At 43.9% G+C, this 23850-nt stretch overlaps 1 protein-coding gene across 1 annotated transcript in view; it reads right to left on the minus strand.

The window, feature by feature from the left end:
• Positions 1-23850, minus strand: part of LOC135201144 (small glutamine-rich tetratricopeptide repeat-containing protein alpha-like) — a 132822-nt gene that overhangs the window by 79097 nt on the left and 29875 nt on the right. The window contains exon 4 of the mRNA XM_064230023.1: positions 20260-20409. Coding sequence (XP_064086093.1) covers positions 20260-20409 — 150 coding nt within the window. The remainder of the gene's footprint in view (positions 1-20259; positions 20410-23850) is intronic.

A 23850-nucleotide genomic window follows, 5' to 3' on the forward strand; every position in this document is an offset into this window, starting at 1 on the left:
GGCCACAAAGTGCTTAAGGAGAAGCTTCCAGTGATGTGGAGGGCTAATGCGAAAGCCTGGGTAACAGGCTTTTGTTCACCGAGTGGGTAAATCTGTGTTTCGGAAACGACAGTGAAGAATTCTTGAAAGAGAAGTGCCTCCCTCTGGGTGAAATGCCTGCTGGTGTTGGACAATGCCCCTGCTCACCCTCCTGGCCTTGAAGAAGATATCCTAGCGGAGTATTCCTTCATCAAGGTTCTTTACCTTCCGCCTAACACCACCCTTCTCCTCCAGCCCATGGACCAGAAGGTGATATCGAACTTCAAGAAGCTGTATACGAAACATCTTTTCAAGAGATGTTTCGACATCACCGATACACCAAACCTCACCTTGCGTGTATTTTGGAAGGAGCATTTCGATGTTGTGATATGCATCGGACTCATCGACCAAAGCTTGGCAGGAGGTTTCGAGGCGAACCTTTAATTTCCTCGTGGATCAAACTCTGGCCTGATGCTGTATCGCCCAAGACTTCGAGGGATTCAACGTGGGGCGAAGCTGGTGCTGCAGATTCAGAAACAGTTGACGATCCTAAAACGTTTGCAACCAGATCTTGACGAGATCGTTGCACTCGGCAAGTCCATGGGCTGGTCGTTGACGAGGACGACATCAAACGACCTTCTTGAGGAGCACCAAGAAGAGCTTACGACGGATGACCTGAAGGAGTTTGGAGGCCATGCAACATAACGTCGTTCAAGAGGAGTTCTCTAGCAGCGGCAAGGAGGAGGAGGAGGACCCTATGACAACAGCAGAAAATTAAGGATGTTCTAGCTGCTTTTCATAAGGTGCAATCATTCATAGAAAAGAGACAGCCCGAAAAGGCTTACACAGGTCATATGCTTGCACAGTTCGATAACGTTTGCCCGAGTCGTTTCAGGAACATTGTCAAAAGTAGGCAGAAGCAATCTTCCTTGGATAGTTATTTTATAAAGAGGCCTTTAGTACTAGCAGGAGTAAGCAAAAAAGGAAGAACCAAGTGATGATACTGAAAAAACAGAAGGTGAAAGTGGTGAAGAAGTTGAAATTTTATAAATAAAAAAAAAGAAAAAAAAAAAAAAAAAAAAAAAAAAAAAAAGAAAAAAAAAAAAAAAAAAAAAAGTAAAATATAAAAGTAAAACAAAAAATGTGAAATAAAAAAAAAAACAAAAACAAAATTTTTTTTTTTTTAAATTTTAGTTTTCTGTAAAGTAATGTTACAGTTTGTTAATGTGTTTCGTAAAGTTTAGTTTGTGTATCTTTTCCCTACAATTTTTGTGTGTTTCGTAAAGTTTAAGTGTACGTACGTATCTACCATTTGTCCTCCTCTGTGCCACTTTCGGAGATAGCTCACTCGAAAGGTAAGCTTACATTTTACTACATACGTACGAATGTACGTACTGTATTTCTTGTATACCATGACACCAATACACTTTATTTACAGGTATATTAGCAGTACGTATTAAGTTAGGAATTGAATGGTCCTAATTGTTGTAGTATTTCATTGTTTATAGGTCAATTTAGCCTTATTATGAAGTTTACTGGGGTGTTTTTGGAGGGCTTGGAACGGATTAGCCATTTACATGTAAAATGCGGTCCAAGATACGAAGGCCGCCTCGGAACGGATTAAATTTCGTATCTCGAGGTGTCACTGTATATATTAGTACATAAAAAAATAACCACAACCACAATTCTACCGGGTTTCTCAAGGATTTACACGAAACTTTATGAAAAAAAAAAAAAAAAAAATAATTCAATCATGACAATGAACAGTGTTGCTCAATGAAAAATGACAAATTTCTAAGACAATTTGTATTTTTCATTGCTATACGTAATCCTTCAGTCTTAAAAATAAAAAGATCCGGTTAAAACAATTGGAGATTGAAAAGCATGGAATCTGTGAGATCTGGCAAAGCGTACACATATCGGGTAAAAACTGGTCAAAGACTGCGTACCCACACTATCGTGTTAGTCTTTTTCTTAACCGCCTGGGTGAGAGACGCAGTTGCTTACTCACCGCCATCCCGGTTGTTTGCCCATTTTTGCTCTTTTGCTTGTCTGTGTGTGTGTGCTTGTGTTATTATGGTTTCTTCTGTGTCTTCTCGGCCTCGCCAACGTATGTGCCTGGGGACTCTAGGTTTCCCATGTTCTCGTTTCCTGCCTTCTTCGGCTACAGACCCACACTCCACATGCAATAGGTTTCTTGCTAATGTTTGTACTATAACAAATCCCTGCCCGGAATGTCGTGCATGGCCTAAATCGCAGTGGAAGTTATTTTATCGTAAGAGGGAGCATAATAGAGTTTCGACTCTTCCTTCATGGGAAGGGTTTTCATCGCCTCGCAAACATGCATCGTCTTCTTCCTCAGTCACACCCCATGATGCTAGAGTTTGCGTGCCTGTGTCTCCTTCCTTTTCTGCCATCGATTCGTCGTTGGAAGTATCGGGAGACCCCAGGTTGATTTCATGTGTAATGTCGCCCCCTCTTCCTCAGGGGTTAATTTGCTTCCCGGGAGGAAGGAGGCTATATCATCAGTTTCTTCTCTTTCAGGATCAGAGGTGTCCAAAATAGTGGCGCTTGGTCTTTATAAGGTTCACCCTCCCTGGAGGGTTTGCTGATGCATTTCATGGATGCTCACCTTCCCCCTCAGGCCTCACTAGCTCTACCTCCTTCCCTTGGCCTTCCCTATGTTGGTGGCCATGGTCAGCCATTTTGTAGTGCGCTGCCCAAGTATCATCTTATCATTCCACCAGTGAGGCCTGCTGCTAGCTCAGGTCAGGGGGAGGCCGTGACGTCTCTCTCAGCCCCATTGGTGACTTCACTCCCAGTTCCATCGGTGACATCACTCCCAGTTTCTTCAGTGATGTATTTCCCTGCTACGTCAGCGTCGTCAGTTGGGGCTGCCATGCTGCCTCGCTCATCTGTGTTGTCATCATTTGCTCCCATGACGTTATCGCTGCCATCCAGGACATTTCCTCTTCCACCTGTGTCGTCTGTGTCATCTCTTGATGTCGATGGCCATTGCCAAGATTGCATATGACGGGTCTGCAGAAGGGTTGGTGAGTGCATCTTCTCTTGCCAGTTTGTTAGAGTCTGGGAGCAAGGCACTTTTGTATCTTTCCCATCATAGTGTAAATTTGTGGGTTTAATCTCCTGATCAGAAGAGACGCAGCGTTGTCCAGGATGGCAAGATCGGTTGACCCTGAGTCCTTGTTGGTGCTCAGGAATGGGGATATGTTGGATTCTCCATTCCTGTTTCCTAGGACAGAGCTGGAGGACACGATAGACCGGCGGCGAGCTGACACGAAGGACGGGTTGGTGCACCAGGCTGTGTCCAAGTCGGAGTCTTGTTCTTGGAGACGTCCCCCTCCTTCTTCTCCTGTTCAGTAGCAAATGCAGAGATTGTCGTCTAGTAAGCCATCTAGAAGTTCGGCTTCGGCTGGGCCCTCTCATTTGTTGTCTCAGCCTAAGTCGGATGACCAACAGCCCTTTCGGCCCCGCTCTTACAGGTCAGGAGGGGCTCCAAGGGTAGAAATGATGGGGTTGTTGATAGGTTGGGGGCCTCTCCCTCTCCTTTGCCACGGGTAGGGGGGTGCCTAGCTAGCCAGTGGGCCAAGTGGCAGAGTTATTGGGTGGAGAAGTGGGTAGTAGATGTCCTTCCGGTGGGGTATCTACTATCCTTCGACTTCTCCTCCCCCAACTCTCAGACAGACCTCTGCTCAGGTGAGTGCATTCCCCAGATTCCCTGAAGTTCTTAGCTCTCTGGGAGGAAGTGCAGAAAATGCTGAACAAGGGTGCAATAGAGGAAGTGGTGTGTCCGTCTCTGTGGTTTTACAGTCACATCATCTTAGTGCCAAAGGCGTCAGGGGGTTGGAGGCATGTGATCGACTGGTCCACCTTGAATCATTTTGTCAGGAATACGAGGTTCAAGATGGTGACCCTACGATCGGTGTTGGCAGCTGTGAGGGACGACTTCATGCTGTTGATAGATGTAAGGGATGCGTACTTCCAAATCCCTATTCATCCATTGCCCAGGAAGTTCCTTTGCTTCTCTCTTGGAGACAAGGTGTTCCAGTTGAAAGTCCTGTACTTTGGATTGACCACATCCCCTCAGTTGTTCACAAGGGTCTTCTCTCTCATCTCGACTTGGGCTCGTGCTCAAGAGATCCGTCTGCTGCAGTACCTTGACGACTGGTCGGTCTTAGCAAGTTATAGAAGCTGCTGCAGGACAGAGATCGCCTGCTTCAGTTTTGTCTGGAACTCGGTATCTTGGTGAACCTAGAGAAATCAAATCTCATATCCAGTCAAAGGATTCTTTATCTAGGCATGGTCATTGATATAGCAGCATTGAGGGTTTTTCCATTGGATCAGAGGTTCGAGAAGTTGCGAGTAGTGGCGCGCAACTTCCTGTTGCAGCCAGATCAGTCAGCTCATCAGTGGCAAGTTCTTCTGGGGATTTTTATCTTCTCAGGAGAAGCTGGTCCCTCATGGGCGACTTCATCTTTGGTCTCTGCAATGGAGACAGGGAATTCTGGTCTCCGGCAGGGGACTCTCCTCTGCTAAGGGTTCCCCTGTCCCGAGAAGTAAGGGAAGATCTTTGTTGGTGGTTGGACAATCAGATTCTTCTGGAAGATGTTCCTCTGCATTCTCTGCCTCTGGACTTCCTTCTGTTTTCAGATGCCTCCCATGCAGGTTGGGGCACTCATTTAGGCAGCCTCGTTACTTAGGGTGTTTGGGATCTGGAGGAAAAACTGCAACACATTGTGTTGGAGTTGAAGGCAGCCTTTCTGGGTCTGAAAGAGTTTCAGGAGGAGGCAGAGGGTCATTCTGTGGTTCTCATGACAGACAACACCACGGTGGTTGCTTATGTGAACAAGCAGGGGGAAGTGGTTTCACGTCAACTCCATGCTTTGACAGTTGAGATTCACCAGCGGGCGGTCAACAAGTCGGTGGAGCTCTCAGCCAGGTATATCCCAGGCAAAAAGAATGTGGTTGCAGACAACCTAAGTCGTCGGGACCAAGTTCTAGGCACAGATTTGTCCCTACATCAGGTCAAAGCGGACAGGCTTTTCCAGGTTTTGAGGGAGGTCTAAGCTGGACCTCTTTGCAGCCCGGTTCAACAATAAACTAGAAGTTTACAATTCGGTGGTTCCGGATCCTCTGGCGTAAGAAGAGGATGCTTTCCAACATCCCTGGAACAACCTGGAAGTGTATGCCTTCCCTCCATTTTGTTTGATCCGCCTAGTGCTGAACAGGATGATGAGTTCGCAAAATTTCTGGATGACATTGGTGGCTCCTCTGTGACCGCAAGCAGAATGGTTTCCAGATCTGTTGTTGTTGTTGTCGGTGGTTCCTAGGGAGATTCCCGTGGCGGCATCTTCTTTGCCAGCCACAAGTAGAACGATTTCACCAGTAAGTAGAATCCCTGTCTCTTCGCGGTTGAAGACTATCAAGAACCTCCTCCGAACGAGAGGTTTTTCTTAGAAATCAGCAGGGTAATTGGGTAATCTACTGTGATTGGTTTTGTAGATGGGGTTTCTCTCCACTCAAAACCTCTGTTCAGCGCATAGTAGACTTTTTAGTCTTCCTCAGGGATGAGAAAGGCTTATCCATATCTGCTATTAGGGGCTACAGAGCAGTCCTGAGTTTAGAGTTACGTCTTAGAGGTGTTGACATCTCTTCATCCTGGAAACTCTCCTGTTGTTCAATGACTTTGAGCAGTCCTGTTCTCTAAGAGAGTTTAGCCCTCCAACTTGGGATGTTTCCTTGGTCCTAAGGAGTTTCACTAAAGCTCCCAATGAGCCTTTACGTCATTCATCGGACAGGAACTTGATACTCAAGATAGTTTTCCTCCTGGCCTTGGCTTCTTCAAAGAGAGTAGGGGAGCTTCATGGCCTGAGCTATAATGTGAAACATACCAGGGGTTGGGGGTCAGTGTCCTTCAAATCTGTCGTGGAATTCGTGGCTAAGACCCAAAATTCCTTTGTACAAGATGACATATTTGCCTCCTTTTCCATTCCATCTTTGGATGACTTTGTGGGCAGTGATTCTCAGTAAATCTTGTTATGTCCTGTCCTGCGTTGCTATCTTAAGAAGACACGACATCTCAGACCAGGGTGTCGTAGGCTTTTTGTTAACACAGGGCATTCTAAGAAAGAGGCTTCCGGGAATACAATCCCTTTCTGGATATGTGAGGCTATCAGGCAGGCATATTTGTCTCTTGAACATTCCATCACTGAGTCTGCACAAGTTAAAGCATATGATGTCACAGGTATTAGCTCCTCTCTTGGCTGTTCATAGAGTTCTGAATGCTGGTACTTGGTTACATCAGTCAACGTTCACCTCTTTGTATCTTAAGGATGTTGCCCACAGGTCTATGGACACCTTTTCTTTAAGTCTTATGGTGGCTGCCCAACAGATTGTGTAACTCATCATTGCCCTCAACCCGGCACGTTTGTATCTTACCTAAGATGATCGTGTGGAAGAAAGAATGAGTGAGTTAGCTGGTCTCTTTCTTTCTCTTATTCCTTTCTTCTTCCTACAGGGGGAGTGAGGAGCGATAACGAATCTCTGGTTTATTTGGTTTGTAATTGAACAGTCAGAAGTTTTATTTAGTTCCCTAATGCAATGAATCTGCTCATATATCATTGTATAAAACCCAGCTGGCTGAGTTGTTGGATATCGGTTTATCTATCTTCTCACAGGCATTGGTCCACCTTCTGTAGATACTTCTTCTTGAGGTGGGCTGGTGGGTTATCCCCCAGCTGGTTTAGGATGTCTATACCTCCCTCCAAGTATAAGTCTATCCTATTGTTAGGACCAAAAGTCTGTTTTGCGTATGAACAAATGACAAATTGTCAAAAAAACAATTTGTACTCTTCATAGCTAACAAACCTAAGGTCTTAACATTTTACTGCCCACCTCTAGCCGCCCCTCTGTCATCTTATGACATCTTGGGTTGGGAAAGACTAACGTGATGGCATGGGTTGCATGGTCTTTGACCAGCTTTTACCCAATACGCACATGCGTTGCCAGATTTCACAGATTCCTTGCTTTACAATCTCTTGATTGTTTAATGAGTTCCAGCTAGGCGCTTGAAAATTATCATATTGTTAAGACCTCAGTTTTGTTAGCTATGGTTCCTAGTTGGACGAGAGGTTTTCACACACTGCTTCCAATCTGGTGGTCCAAAGTTCGATTCCTGACTCTGCCAACGCGGAATAAGAGGAATTTATTTCTGGTGATAAAAATTCATTTCTCTATGTAGTGTGGTTCAGATCCCACAATAAGCTGTAGGTCCCGTTGCCAGGTGACCAATTGGTTCCTAGCCACGTAAAAATATCTAATCCTTCGAGTCAGCCCTAGGAGAGCTGTTAATCAGCTCAATGGTCTGATAAAACTAAGATATACTTAACTTAATTTTTATTAGCTATGAAAAACAGATTTTAAAAAAATTTGTCATTTCATGGGCTATAGAAGTAATGGCACCTCTTTCCCACCCAATTCTGCAAATAGATGGCACGTAATATTGTTACTCACCATGAGTAAATCTGTCAACCACCCAAAACTTGTTACTGCTATGTATACTCATGTGAGTATATTCACCCATTGGGGTTAATGACACTTAGGCCTATTTGCATAACTGTTTACTCTATAAAATATACTGAAATAGAGTAGAGGGCGAGTGGAATTGGGACTTTCGTAGTTTATTTCTACATTCTCAAGTCCCAGTTTCACACACCTTCTACCATGATTTTAAGGATAAGTAAATATAAATATAAATATATATACAGGCAGTCCCCAGGTTACGACGGAGGTTCTGTTCTTGAGACGCGTTGTAACCCGAAAATCATCGTAAGCCGGAACATCACTAAAAATCCTATGAAAACCTTACTTTTAATGCTTTGGGTGCATTCAAAACTATGTAAAATGCATTCTTATTGCACTTTGCATCAAAAAAACCTCAAAATATTGATTATTTTGCATTTTTGGTGTCATATTTCTTCTGCCAGATGAGCCTTGTAGGCGTCGTAAACCTGGAAATAATTTCTGATGAATATAATTGAAAAGCGCCAAAACCTCGGAACGTCGTAAGCCGAACCCGTCGAACCCGGACATGCCTGTATATATAAAAGGGATTTTGACGTAAGGAAAAATCTAATTTCTGGGCGATTGGTTCGTGTCGCAGCGAAATATCCTTTAATCCATTATTTCTAAGGTAAATGTACTAACACATACCAGAGAATAAATAAAATAAAGAAAGGTCAGTACAACTGACTCGCTCACCCTCCCCAAGGAGGGTGTCGGTATGAACACTATGGCGAGTGAGACCACTACCACGAACCGCTTGCCAATAGAAATCTCCCACTACAAAATCCCCACTAGAGGGGAGCCGACCCACAGAGTGGGCAGCAACTACTACTACTCCATCCATGCTGCCGACTGCTGCGCCTCGGTGGCCATCCTGAGTTAGCAGACAATCTTGAGCGATGGGATGGCAGGGCGGGATTCGCTGGCGACACGAACCCAATCGCCCAGAAATAGATTTTTTCACCTTACGTCTCGTAAAATCCCCTTTCCTGGCCCGGCTGGGCCCAGGGTTCGTGTCGCTGCGCGAAATCGTACCAGAGAAATAGCACAAGATTGTAAAGAATAAAATAAAATAGACAAAAAAGGGTCTCAAATAAAAGATAACATAAAATAAAGAAAATATAATTGCTAATAGATATTACATATACACAATGATACAAAATAGAAATATTACTTAAAATTAACATAAGGTTAATAATATTTCTTGAAAATTTAACTTTTAAATTAACATATATATACAGGGCTTACATGGAATATATGTTGAGATTAGTATCTGTGTATAGTTATGTACAAAGAAATCAAAGCAATTATAACAATAAAATGAATAGAACAAACTTCAATAATAATATAATAAAGGAATGATAATTGACTTAGTATACAAAACCCGTAACCATTGTAAATACGAGTGTCACCCTAGCATAAAAATAAGGGGATCACATCAAAGAGATTATTATATCAATCAATTGTGAGTGACCCTAGCAATCAAAAAAAAAAAAAAAAAAAATAATAAAAGGCACCCACTATACCATCATAAGAGCAGCTAAGACTCAAGGTAAACGTAGATGAACATGGCAGGTATAGACGAAAACTGTTGGGTGAGATAGGTAGAAAGGAGAACTGGATCTTCTACTAAAGATTAAGCAGAGTCGGGGGAAACTATGTTACACGCCGCAACTGCTGAAAATTTCAGAGCTTCCAAGGACTTTAAGTAATGACGCTTAAATACTGCTCGGCGATTTCCATCCAGTATATTTTTTCAAATCATCGAAATTCATGTGTTGGAAATAGTTAATTGAGGTGGCTACTGCCCTGACATCATGTGCTTTAGGGAAGGAATCAGGATGGCTTGCTTAATAAAGTACAGGGATCTGCTGCCTGATGCCTTTAATAGATAAAGTACCACCTTTTTCTCCTCAAAGAGAGGACCCGATGAGGATGAGGAGGTCCTGGACAGAAAGGCACGTAAGGTTGATACTGGGCAAAGAGAAATATCTGTGGAAGGGGTACAACCTTCCACGGTTCCCACCTCATCAAAGGATCTTCATTCTTTGCTATAAATCTACGTTCCGGAGAAAGTAGAACTTCCCCTGTGGGAAGAAAATTCAACATGATCCGGATCCCTGGATAATGCCGACAGTTCAGGCAAATTTCTGTAGCTCCCTGGAAGCCGAAAGCTTAATAAAAAATAGAGGTCTTTTTCTTAAGAGCATTATAAACTGAACATGTGTTATTATCTGTTTCTGAAGCCAGCTTTAGAACATCATTTCAGAACCATGATACTGACGTAGGCCTCACAGAAGGTCTAAGTCTAGCACAAGCCTTGGGAATAGACGAGAAGTAAGAGTCTGTCAAGTCTATGCTGAAACCAAATTGAAAAATAAAAAACTTTTTAAGCTGACTTGTTTGTGTAATAGTGCTAGCTGCTAAGCCTTTTTCAAATAAAGATCTGAAAAAGGATATAGCTGAATTGATTGTCATGATTCTAATATCTGATTCTCTCAGGAAGGTTGCTAACTTTTTGACTGCAGCATCATACTGTCTCAAAGTTGAATCTCTTTTATCAGATTCCAAGAAGAGAATATTTGAGGATCAATATTCGCATCTCTTTTAGCCGCAAACTTCATGAAAATCCATAAAGTTAGGGTTTTGAGAATTCCTGAGGAAGCGAACACAGTCTTCGTTTGCACTGACTGGGAGAGCCTGGGATTGGGAATTCGAAGAGGACGAAGACCCAGTTCCAGAATGAGAGGGTACCAAATTGCTCTTCGGCCAGTCTGGGGCTACTAGAGCCACTTGACCCTTGAACGTCCTGAGTTTGTTCAGCACCTTCAGGAGAAGATTCACTGGAGGGAAGACATAAATCTTCTCCCAGTTGTTCCAGTCTATGGGACATGGGCGTCCGTGGCATAGGGCCAGAGGGTCCAGGTTGGTGGGGGCCACATAACATGGGAGTTTGTGGTTCGCTTGGGATGCGAATAGATCCACTTGTAGAAAACCTGGAACCCTCTGAAGTATCCACTGGAACGAACTGTTGTCCAGTGACCATTCCGACTCCAGAGGAACTGATCGGGATAGAGCATCTGCTATTGACGTGGTCTCACGTCCAGCTATATGGGTGGAGGAGAGGTGCCAACTGAACTTGTCCGCCAGGGAGAAGATGGCTAACCACATGACTGATTCAGATGACGTGACTTGGAGCCTCCTCTGTTTACAACTATGGACTACACATGCGCTGTCCAAGACTAGCTTTATGTGGGAGAAGTTCTTTGGCGGAGCGTAACCGTTTTTATTTTAGAGTCAAGAACACTGCCATTGCTTACCGTACGTTTATGTGAAGCTGACGGAACTGGAGGGGTGACCAGGTTCCTTGAACCTTCTGTTGAAACTTGAGAATATCCTCCCCAACCGCATTAAATGAAGCGTCCGTGTGGATGGTAATCCCCGGAGGAGGAACTGAAGGGGTACTGATATTGACAAGTTCTTGACTTTCGACCAAGGGCGTAGACGATTCCATAGAAATCTGAGGGACTGAGGATAATTTGTCCCTGGACCTGACATTTGCTCGTGAGCGCCAGATTCTGGTTAGGTCTTTCAGTTTGGCTTTCATCAAGATGTTTGTCACTGATGCAAACTGGAGTGAGCCCAGAATCCTTTCCTGGGTTCTCCTTGAAGCAAGTTTGTGTCTAAAAGAAAGCTTTACTGACTTCGCTATTTCTTTCCTCTTGGCTGATGGAATCGACAGAGTATGGGAGGATAGATTCTATTGAATGCCCAGCCACTGAAAGTTTGACTCCGGAGTGAGTCTCGATTTGGTCCTGTTTATCTTGAACCCTAGATATTCCAAGAACTGGATTACTTTCAGTGTTGCTTTGCGACATTCTCGACTGTTGGAGCCCAATTAGCCAATCGTCGAGATACGCTACTACATGATCCCTTGCGCTCTTAGTTGTTGGAGCGAACTACTTCCGCCAACCTTCGTGAACACCCTGGGGTGCTTACGTTGAGACCGAAGGGAACCTGACCTTGAAAGGGAGAATGCCTGATCCCCCTAATCTTGAAGCCCAGATACGGGCGAAAGTGTCTTTGCAACTAGGGATATGATAGTATGCGTCTGTAGATCGATAGAGGTTGGTGACGGCCCCCCGACGGGGAAGTAAGGTTCCGCACCTGCGAGATTGGTGAGCATCTTGAACTTGTTCGCAGCGAATGGCCAAGTTTTTTAAACGGGAACAAGTCTAAGATTACCCTTCTTTTTTGTTGAGCCCTTTCTTTGGAACGCAGGAACTAAGGTCCCCTTGAAACTTTAAATCTGTTGACAATCTCGCCTAATTGCTCCTTTCTGAAGGAGGTTCCGATCCGCATACTCCGTCAATTCTTTGGATGAGGAAGTTCGAAGGAAAGGTCTGGGTTGGGTGGGGGGCGGATTCGCCACCCCAACGCCCAACGCCCAGGCCTTTCGACACAATGGCTTTGTGCCCATATTGCTGCAATTTCCCCACCGGTGGCGGGGGAAGAGAAACAGGCCTCCCCTCCTACCTTGGAAGTTCTCATTGATGTTGGTAGCCTCCGCCGGCCCTCCCCGGAAAGTGTTTTATATATTAAGTGGGACCTTGCCTGATCCTCTCTGACGAAAGGATCTGCTTACCTCTTGCCGCACCCCGTACCCGAGAGCGGTCAGACTGCTGAAGAAAAGGGGCTGGCCTTCGAACACTTGATTGTTTTAGGCTGGGGAGACAGCGTAAGAATGGTTGGAAGGTTGAGGCTGGGGGGAAATCACAATAAATCAGGCTGTGATTGGGCCTTGGATTGGTGAGGTTATGGAGGGTTGGGCCCTGCCCTGCACCAACGGAACAGCCGAAACAAAAGGCTGGGCAAAGCGTTGCTAGTTTCTTTCTTTTGGTAAGGCTTGGAAACGTCCTGGGTTCCTTCCTGAGCCTTACACCCCTCACTGACTTGATCTTGGCGTCTCTTTGCAGTGAAGAACCCCAACGATCCTTAAGGCTTTCCGTTAAGGCCTTGTAGCCTCTGCCTGGACCTCCTTTAACCATTGCATCTTGGGAAGAGGTCTGCTCCCCCACAGATGTTTGATGAAAGCCAAACTTATTCTGGGTTCAATTGCCGGAATAGTTGCTATTCCTGGAGGACATGCTTCCGACAATTCGTTCGGCTGGCTTTGGGCGAACGCGAACATGTCAGAACTGTAACCGTTTGGAGTCAGTGACTTTGGTGGATCAGCTTGAATAGTGGATCGGTAAACCAAAGAAATGAATGGTAGCCACTTCGTGTCAATGGCCATGGTGTTGAGAGACCTTGGCCAGCTAGACTTGGCATCAAACTTTCTGCCTGAATGAGGCCTGTCCTGGAAGTCTAGGCAGCTTCTCACCAAACTGCTCCATAGCACCCAGTCTGGGTTTTGAGTTTGCCCGCCGAAAAAGTGTTGGGCAGGTCTTTCCCACAAATTCTCCGGTTTGAGGGAAAGTAAGGAAAGGGATGTAGGGTCCGCTTCCTGTTTAGATGGCGCTGCAGGTAACGACTCCCCCTTTTGGGCCGATGGGAGAGATGACCCGTAGCAATATTGGTAAGGAAAGGAAAGGAAGGAGTTTGCCCGTTCCCTTCCATTGTGAAGATGGTGAAATGGGAACTCTTGAAAAGGGTTGTATTTTGAGATATCGAACAATACCATGTCCTCTAAGCACCCTGAGTGCCATTGCTCTTTGAGCCTGGTCACAGTGAATAGAGGACTGTCCCTATTTTAGGGACCTTGTCATCTCAGCGTCATGGCTAGCCGGCCAGTGAGCCTAGGCGTAGACCGACATGACGGCGGTTGGAGAATCCTCCGTGGGTAGAACTCGGAAGTCCTCAATCCTTCGAGTTCCACATCTACCGGGATAAGAAGTAAGCCCCGTCCTGGTATAAGGGGGGAGTATGACGCCCCCACCCTCCATGGGGTTCGTTGCATAGAGAACGGAGGAGCAGGAGAGTCATTGTGGTGGCAAGCTGAGCTCGACTACATTTGCCGAAAGGTGGGGGAGTAGCTTAAGCGGTAGCTTGGCTTATTAGTCACGGCTGACTAAATGTTTATCCTGGGAGTTGATTCCTATCAAGACATAAAACCGGCCAGGGAGAACATCTGTTCCCATATCTGTTCTTTGGAGGAACCAACCAAATCCCCCATGTGTTGCAACAGCGCCAGCATTGGGATCCAAAAAGCCGGTAGCTGCTGCGGAGGTGGTCGGGTAAGCTCTGAAACAGGAACCAAAGGAAGGGGGTAGAAACGGCTGAATCTAGCCACTGGAGTATGTGATCTCTCCTTGGAGGATCTACTCCTTGAGGGTTTGGAGCCGGACCCAGAAGCTCTAGAACTCTCTGCTCCGGGGTTTGTAGCCGGAGACTTGCGAGATGTTGACGCCGACGACGTCTTTTTAGACGACGACGACGTCTTACTCAGGGGGTTTGTTTTAACTACCGTCTGTCCTTTGACCTTAGGTCTAACGGAGGCATCAGGAGAAGTATAAAGGAGCTCAGCTCCTGTAAAGCCTTGGAAGGAAGCTGGAGAGTTTGCAGGAGTAGAAGATCCAGTGGCGCCCAAGGGAAGCCTTGGGCGTCCAACGTACTCACCTCGACCAACAGGTCGTCAACACCTACCATCGGTTTCAATATTTAAGTCCAGTGTCACGACTTCCGACGAGATGTCCTGGCCTGGTTCAGTCAACGAAGCGGCGAGCTGCTGCTGAAATTGCCGCCATAGTCGGGGGCTGCCTCTGCTGGGTCGACGTAACCCGTTGACTTGCCGCCGGGGAAGATCAGGACCGCCAACCTCTTTCTCAAGGATGTAGGGCTGTCCCTTGGCGGCGTTCTTGCCAAAACCGACGACCCAAGCCCGCAGGGTTGCCAGGGCGGTTGTCTCTTAAACAGCGGGAGCCTGGAAGAGAGGGTATTGTTAGTTTTTAAGTTTAAACTTAAAATTAAAACTTAAGTAATAGGTTAAACTAAAATTATAGAGGATGCGACCGATCCCATATAAAACAAGCTTAAGTTTAAGATAAGAGATTAAAAATTAAACTTAAGAACTATAATCTTGTAGGGATTAGCTAACGGAGTTGGAAATACTTACCCCGTGCGGGAGTCGCGCATGGAGCATGGGATCTGCAGACTTCATGCCCACAGGGGTCCTGGAGCATGGCATTACATCCCGGATGCTCACAGTTGGTCTGTAAGTGAAAAGATAACATGAGCATCCTAAAAGATATCACTTACAGGCTAGAGGTTAAAAGAACTCCGCTGCATGCCGGAGCTTGACGACGAAAAAATTTTGGGCATAACCCCTCCCTTATCGCCTGAATAGGCTATAACCCCGGAGAGATCCGGTGTGAGCAGGCAACGGAGGGATTGGCTTAAGGTAGCTTAAATTAAACTTAATATAGTTTAAATTAAATACTAATTCTTAAACTATAGACATCGAACGTACCGGACTAAGTACCGGTGCGTGGCGGAGTTCGTGTCGCGATATCAGCGACGACGGAGTGGTTAGTAATGACCAACTGTATGCGCAGTCCGCCCGTCAGGGTGAACTAGCACCTTCCACGTGGATGCCGGAGCTCCGGTAGATAAAGAGCACCAGTAAGGTGGGAAAGGGCGAGAGGGCAAACAGACTCGCGCTAGCAACGGAGCGACGGAGTAACGACGGAGGGGGGGAAAGGCCAGTCCCCCCCCTTAGTCATCCGAGCGTGCCGTGAAGCTAGAGAGGTCGAGTCCAGTCTGGGTCTGTCCAGCCCCCCTACTCCCTCCGCCTAGGGAGAGAGGGAGGCAGGCGGCCCGGGTATGTGGAGCGAGCGTGGGCAGACCAACCCTCCCCCCCGGCCCTATGGAAGAGCGGAGGAGGGAAAGGTGACTGGACAGGCGTCTGGCTGCTCCGTGATTCACGTAGTGACCACGGAGCGGTAACATGTAATACAATGACAAGACAGCCTAGGATAAAACAACCGACTGATCAGAGAGATGCTATAGAGAAGCAACCGAACTGAAGAGCGGAAGCATAGTGGTGGAGACCAATAGAACATAACCTAGGCTACGTGAAGCCAGACGCCGTACACTAACATAAAACATAAATAATCAAAATCACTAAACGTAAAGAAAGAAAAATAAAAACAGTAGGAGAAAAAATCCAGGAGTGTACGACTAACTCGAAAGAAAGTCTACCACTCAAAGCTAGCCTGGGGGCCGATACTAAGAGCTGTGGCTAGGGTCTGGATGGAAGATGCCCCTACGCAAGGTGAAAAAGACATGCATGCATGACATAAACCCAGTAGGCTGTACCCTTAACATAAAAATGGATAACTAATAATAGAGCGTAACGAAATAAGGGAAGGTTCTGGGTATGGAAGACCAAGAACGAACCCGCCACGAGGCAGAACCATGCTGCCATGCTTCCGACCTAGAGCTCGTATTTATACCTAAAAAACGGCAAATACTGACTCAAGGCCGGGGAGGAAAAAACCAAATAGCAATAATCACTGATTACTTAACTTAGCTGCTGTGATGGCTGTACGCTCCATGACGAAAAATCCAAGAAAAAAGGGCACAAAAAACACAGAGCAAAAAAGGGCACGTGTATCTACTGTGCGCTAACTGAAAAGGATGACCACCAGAGGCGCAGCAGTCGGCAGCATGGGATGAGTAGTAGTAGTTTGCTGCCCACTGTGGTCGGCTCCCCTCTAGTGGGGATTTTGTAGTGGGAGATTTCTATTGGCAAGCGGTCGTGGTAGTGGTCTCACTCGCCATAGTGTTCATACCGCACCCTCTTGGAGGGTGAGCGAGTCAGTTGTACTGACCTTTTCTTTATTTTATTTATTCTCTGGTATGTGTTAGTACATTTACCTTAGAAAATAATGGGATTAAAGGATATTTCGCGCAGCGACAACGACTGAGCCCAGAAATATATATATATATATATATATATATATATATATATATATATATATATATATATACACAGTGGATACCTCGAGATATGAAATTAATCCGTTCTGAGGCGGCCTTCGTATCATGAGTTTTTCGTATCTTGGAACACATTTAACATGTAAAATGGCTAATCCGTTCCAAGCCCTCCAAAAACACCCCAGTAAATATTATTTCCAGGCCTAAAACACATGTTCTAGAGTTACAACGCTGATCCGACGGAAGAAATATGACTCCAAAAAGGCAAAAATACTGTACATACTTGAGTAATATTCAACTGCATGTAATGTTAACACCCCAATTTTACTGCATATATTAGGACTTTAGCAATGTCCCTTAGCAATAAGCCTAGCCTATGTTAGCGGTTGCTACTGTAGCCTAGTCTATGATTCTGACATCTAAACTAAGAGCTAAAAGCTTAGAATATGCCATAAAATGTATAAATAATCAGTATGTACTCATTTCAAATAATTAATAATTAATCATTAACTATAATACACAAACAAACAAAAAACAAACCTTCCAATCAATTGTTACATACAGCTCTACCCGTCTTACGAGTATCGAAACGAGGGCCAAGGAATCATTTTTCCTAGCACACAGTAAGCCATAAATTGTCATTAGTATCTCTCTTCAACTAATGAAACTACCAAACAGTATAATAACCATTCATTTCTATTCTTTATTCTATCTTTACCTAATGGAGATACCGAGTTACTGACAGCTATAATGAAACATACGTATACGTAACGTAATAATAAAAACAGAAGAAGAATTCTAAAAATACGTATTTGTTGGCAGTCTGATTTATTTTATATTTTATGATATCTAATTCCAAATTTTTTTATTAAATGTACTGCACGTACTCATTTCAAATAATTATTAAGTAACCATTAACTATAATAAACAAACAAAAAAGCTTCCAAACGTCTGTTTACATCCAGCACTTACGAGTATCGAACGATCGACAAGCAATCTCTTTACACAGTAAGCCATAAATTTTCATTATCTCTCTTCAATACTGAAACTACCAAACAGTATAATAACATTTCATTTCTATTCTTTATTCTATCTACCTAATTATTATGTATTGCATGAATAAGTTTTTCAATTACAGCAACCTTTTACCAATAGAATACTTAAAGCACAAGGGGTAGATGCTGACCAAATAGGAGAGCAGACCTTATGGGGTGACTAGCATCAGGAACCAAGGGCCTGGGAGGGGCGGGAGGTGGTGGCGAGTTTACTCAGTTGGGCGGCGTGGGAGTTTTAAAATTGTTCTCGGTGGTCCGGGCGAATCTCGGGACTTTACAGCACAACCTTTCGTATCTTGAAAACTTTTCGTATGTAAAGCAGTAAAATTGTTTTTCGCATTGACTTTCGTATCTCGAGTTTTTCGTAAGTAGAGCCTTTCGTTATCTCGAGGTACTACTGTGTATATATATATATATATATATATATATATATATATATATATATATATATATATATATATACATACATATATATATATGTGTGTGTGTGTGTATACAATGAACCCGGAGTATTCGTGGACTCCAGATGTGCAGATTTTTCTGAGGAACATATACCACCCCTCATTTGGGAAAAATTTGCCTCTTCGTGGTATTATTCTGTGGGAAATATCCCCAAAGTCCTGTTTTTTTTATTTATCAATTTCATCATAAAATGCACTTTTTGTGATAAAACTATTAAAAAAAAAAGGTATAAACATTTTTAGTGGGTTTTTCTTGAGTTTTAACTAACAAAATAGGCAGTTTCAAGGGTGTTTATGGGAGTTTTCAACCACATATTTGTGGGGCGTCTGGTATCCATTCCCCACGAATACGGGGACACACTGAATATGCTATTATCATTTGTAATTTCTGTTTTCTTTCATTGCTACTTAGGCCTATCATAGTGACACCTCTTATGAAATCAACCAAATATATTGTCTATTTTTGCATTTTTTATTATTTGAGCTTCTAAAGAATCTAAATGAGCAAGAAGTTCAACATTAACTTAATGTTAAATGCTAGCAGTGAATAAGGTTACTGTGCTCATCAGTGAAGAATGTCTCCTCCTCATCGCAAAAGATGACTTTCCTTTCACATATCATCGGCTACTCGATAATATTGTAACGCAAACCCTAGCCTCTCCTCTTTGTGTTTCTCTGTTCTAAACCGTGATGAAATAGTATCTTGGCCTCATGTAGCCTGTTAGGGATGGTTTGGGCATCAACTTGAAAGGAGAGCACAATGTTCTCTCTTTATAGCAACACAGGTTGTCAGGGGAGTTAGGCGGTGCTCCTTCAATGATCATCTGACGATGATCTTCAACAGTAGTGCAACCATGGCGTCATCTTCCACTTTTTTCAATAAATATATTATATTATATTTCTCTTTCTGTTTTTTGTATCCATCTATACATGGTAGTTCTATTTACGCCAAGCTGTCGAGCAAAATCTACTATAAAAACATTAGTCTCATATAAGATAATGATCAATGACCAGTAAGATACTGTGGTGCGGCTGAGTCCGTAATGCAACTTATTGGTGCTGGTGATGAGAGATTTAACTTTCCTGCCCAAGTGTGGTGTCACATGATATCATAGGAAGTTATGAGATTTGTTCTTGTTTGTATTTTTGACAACTATTATAGTATAATTATTTCCATTTTTATTTATATTAATTTTATTCATAATCATTCAATATAATTTTATTAGTTAAGATGCTTTTATTTGAATTAGTTAAGATGCTTTTATTTGAATTCAAAATATAGTTTCTTCTTTGGCTCTTGCCCAATCATCTGGCATGAAATTTGTCAAAATGTTTCGTTATTTTTCGTAAAATGAATTTTCCACCCACCATTCTTTTTTATACTGTTAACCGTACAATTATCAGTCAAAACCAAATAAGAAAAGCATATTTTATTGTATATATCAAAAGAATACATTATTGTTAGGTGTACAAAAACTTCTGGAACATGTTGCAAAACCTTTTTAAGTGACTTTACCTAACAAGCAGGTAGCATTGGTTTATGCTCTATGCCTGAGAGGTAAGGGGAGAAAAACCCCTACCCAGTACATAACAGCAGCCAGTGTTAACACCTTGTACAACACCAATAGGGTGCATGTGGGACCCCCTCAGTCTCCTCAGTGACATGAAGGGAGGAAGGGATGTCCCAAACACTTGTGAGTGCTCTGTCCTGAAACCAAGTGCCTGACAAGCAACTAAGACCAGCAGACTCCCCTATGGTGACTCCTCAGGATTACACTAAGAGAGCACCTCCCTGAAGAGGTTGCAGTAACCCTGGATCAAGTTCTACTTGACAGTCAAGAGAAACTCAGCAAAATGCGCTCACTTGGCAAGGGCCAAAGAAAAAGTGGTTAGTGTGGGTTGGTCAGTGAGGGGCATTCCTCCTCATCCCCTTCACCCTTCTTAATTATCAGTTGCCAAGTTCAACAAACAATTTCAACTGGCATCAAAGCATACTCCTATGTAAAAGACAATGGTTTGTATTTTCATATGAACAAACAAGTATATATGAAAAGAAACATAATGCTAGCTGAATTCTCTTAAATACGTCCACATCATTAAGGATTTTGTAAATATAACAACTTTATTGCTATCAAAACTGAAATGGAAGACTCATTCCTTCGATGACCTTTCTTTGAATGAAAACCAATGCAAGAATATCTTACCCCATTCTTCCATATGCTTTGCTATACTGGGGTTCAATTTGTAGTGCTCGTTTACAATCCTGAATGGCATCTAAATGCTGATTTAGTTTACTATGCGCTGCTGCTCTATTACAATAGTATACAGCATTTCTAGGGTCTTTGCTTATTGCTCTGAAAAAAAAACAACTGATAAAACAAAGCCACAAACTGTAATTTTTAAGGTAAGCCAAAGTACACATGTACGTATGAATTCTTAAAGTATTGTACATATTTTTGGAGATAACACTGTACTAAATGACTTTGAAATATCAAATTTAGTTTAGGATTAGTATAGTTTAAGATATATTAGGTGTCTAAACTATGAAAGCAAGCAGTTATAAACATTTTTTGCGGGGTGTAACAACTTAATGCGGATATTTGCTTAACGTGGTTAGTTGTGGTCCCTATCCACCGCAATTACCGGGGAGGCACTGTACAGCCTGATTGCAATCACAATGATTGCATCCAAGATTCTTGAGTTGGCTTTTCTAGTGAGACCTCTCCCCTTGCTACACACCACTAACAACCAGTTCGGATTCAAAGCAAACCACTTGACTAACACCTGCATCTACATCCTGAAAAAATTTCTGAACTATTGAGAAAAGCACTTGACAGAGTAAACTACCTGAAGCTCTTCCTGAAACTGCAAAAAACAGGCACACCTCTATATTTAATTGGCATTTTATACTGCTAGTTCTCCACACAGCAATTCTGTGTTAAATGGGGTAACGTATTGTTGTAAACCTTTGGCTCCCTAAACAGGCTTTGCAAAGGGGGCATTCTCTCTCCATACCTGTTTAATACAAACACAGATGCCCTGAATTTCAAAATGAACTCAATTCCCAATCGGATGCACTATCAATGAAACAACAATAAACAACCTATTATGCCAATGATATGGTTCTGATTTCCCCATCAGTGCAAGGTCTCCAGTAATTCATTGACACTTTGCCGCCAATATGCAGAGGAATTTGATATCCTATATAACAAAACCAAGACCCAGTACATGTCACTGCTCCCAAGATTGCTTAAGCATTTTGCAGAACCAAAATTGCTTGAGCATTTTGCAGAACCAAAAATTTTCCTCAGATATCACTGGCTGGAATTTGTGCATGAATTTCCAGAAGTATTTGGGTCACATTATCACGGATGACCTAAAAGATGTTGCAGGCATAGAACTGAGGCATCGTAAACTATGTGCAACTGGCCATATGATTGCAAGATAGTTTGCCTTCTGTCAACAAGACATGAAACTGCTACTCTTCCGCTCATACTGCTACAATATATATGGGTGTGATGCTCCTCTGTATGTACTGCTTCAATATATATGAGTGTTTCCTTTGGATGAACTATACTCGAGAGAATGTGAGATGTATCATTGTTGTTTAGATTGACATTCTGAGACACCTACAAACACTCCTCGCTACTACTCTGCCACACAGATGTTCACAGAAAACCACCTGGATAATTTAAATATCATTGAAAGCAAACAATAATCAGATCTAAGGTGAACAATGTCCAGTCTGATCACCCAACTGAGAAACAGCAGCAATTTGCATCTACAAAGCTCCCTACACAGTGAGACAAGAAGATCTAAATTGTGGGGAAGACGGGAAAATGATATTGTTAGAATACAATAAAGTTTTGTACATACTTACCCGGCAGATATATACTTAGCTTATGTCTCTGACGTCCGACAGAAATTCGAATTTCGCGGCACACGCTGCAGGTAGGTCAGGTGATCTACCCCCCTGCCGCTGGGTGGCAGGAATAGGAACCATTCCCGTTCTAGAACCAGATTTTCTCTTCCACCTGTCTCCTGAGGGGAGGCTGGGTGGGCCATTCATCATATATATCTGCCGGGTAAGTATGTACAAAACTTTATTGTATTCTAACAATATCATTTTGTACATGCAACTTAACCCGGCAGATATATACTTAGCTGATTGACACCCTTGGTGGTGGGGTAAGAGACAACTATTTACTGAATAGACAGGTAAACAACATACGTTGTAGGTAATAAAAAAAAATAAAAACCTTGGTTCCTACTTGTTCAGGCGGAAGATTCCATGGCTAATGCCTAGGAATCTGCTTCGCCTCAAGAGCCTCAGCGAGGATGTGACCTATGGCTAAGAGTTCTTGTGGGTCTGTCGATGGGGTCTTATCCATTTACTCGACAGAGCCTCTTACATGACAATATGCCTATGCCTAGTGGCATAATTAAGGAGCACAACACCGATCCCGATCACCTGATCCTAACACGAGGGTTAGTGCTTAAGTTGAAAAGAGTTATCCCCAAACTCCTTTCAAACAACCCAAAGAAAAAACACGACGTTAAATAAAATTTAACTCACTAGTTAAGGATCAGTATCGGCTCCCTATCCCAGCAATGTATCCGCAGACACGTATCAACCAAGAGAGAAGGATCTCTCGTAGGTTATCTTGACTCCTTCGGATATGGGAAGTCAACACAGAGCTGCATCTCCCGTATGTGACAGCTAATATGTCCTTATGACATATTGTTAAGGAAAGAACAAGAATTCAGAAAAGCTCGCACTTCATGCGCTTTTAATTCTCAGCTGTTTGAAGGAATCATCAATGCACTTGTCAAGTGCTTAGGAGATCACATTGTCTCAAAGAAGGCCAGGGCATTCTTTGATATAGACCTCTTCTGGGTGAAGCCTGGAGCCTGGCTAGCGCTTCGTGCCTGGTAGGCGCCTAGCGCCTGTCTAGCGCCTCGCGCCTGGATGGCGCCTCGCGCCTGGATGGCGCCTCGCGCCTGGATGGCGCCTCGCGCCTGGCTGGCGCCTGATTGGCTCCTCCCTCCTGGCTAGCACCTCGCGCCTGGCTGGAGCCTTGCGTCTGGCTGGCGCCTTGCGCCTGGAGCTTGGCAGAAGACTTCATGATTACTGTCTATGATCTGCATGCCTCAAGAGTTTCAGCGAGGGTAGGGACCTATGACTGACAAACCCTTCTGGATCATGTCAATGGGGGCTAGCCCGCTTACACGACAGAGCCTTCTCGGATCGTACCAATGGGGGCTGACCCACTTACATGGCAGAGCCTTACCTGTATCATATCAATGGGGACTAGCCCTCTTACATGACAGAGCTTTAGGTTTCTCTTTACTGGAAGGAGCCTTGCGCCTGGATGGATCCTCAATCCTGACTGGAGCCTAGCCTTGAAGGAGCCTGGCACCTGGATGGCGCCTGGCTGGCTTCTAGAGCCTGGCTGGTGGCCTCGCGCCTGGCTTGGCTCCTCCACACTTGCTGGAGCTTCGAGCTTGGAAGAGTCTCTAGGCTGTCTGGCGATGTCCACATCGGACACTCTTATATCTGTCCGATTTGTTCGCCTCTGGCGCATTTGCGCCAGGTTGGAGGCCCGCTCCTTCTCAGTATCCGACCATGGACAGAGTTCCTTGGAACTGTCCGCCTCTGGCGTTTTTCGCCTGTATGGCATTTGGCGCCTGGCTGGCGCTACATTGTCCGAGAGTCCTGAACAACCACATAGTCTATCAGGAGACTGGAGAAGGGTGAAAGAAATTCTTCCCCTTTGAGCTTTTGGCCTCTGGCA

Source organism: Macrobrachium nipponense, chromosome 28, assembly GCF_015104395.2.
Source record: "Macrobrachium nipponense isolate FS-2020 chromosome 28, ASM1510439v2, whole genome shotgun sequence".
NCBI lineage: Eukaryota > Metazoa > Arthropoda > Malacostraca > Decapoda > Palaemonidae > Macrobrachium > Macrobrachium nipponense.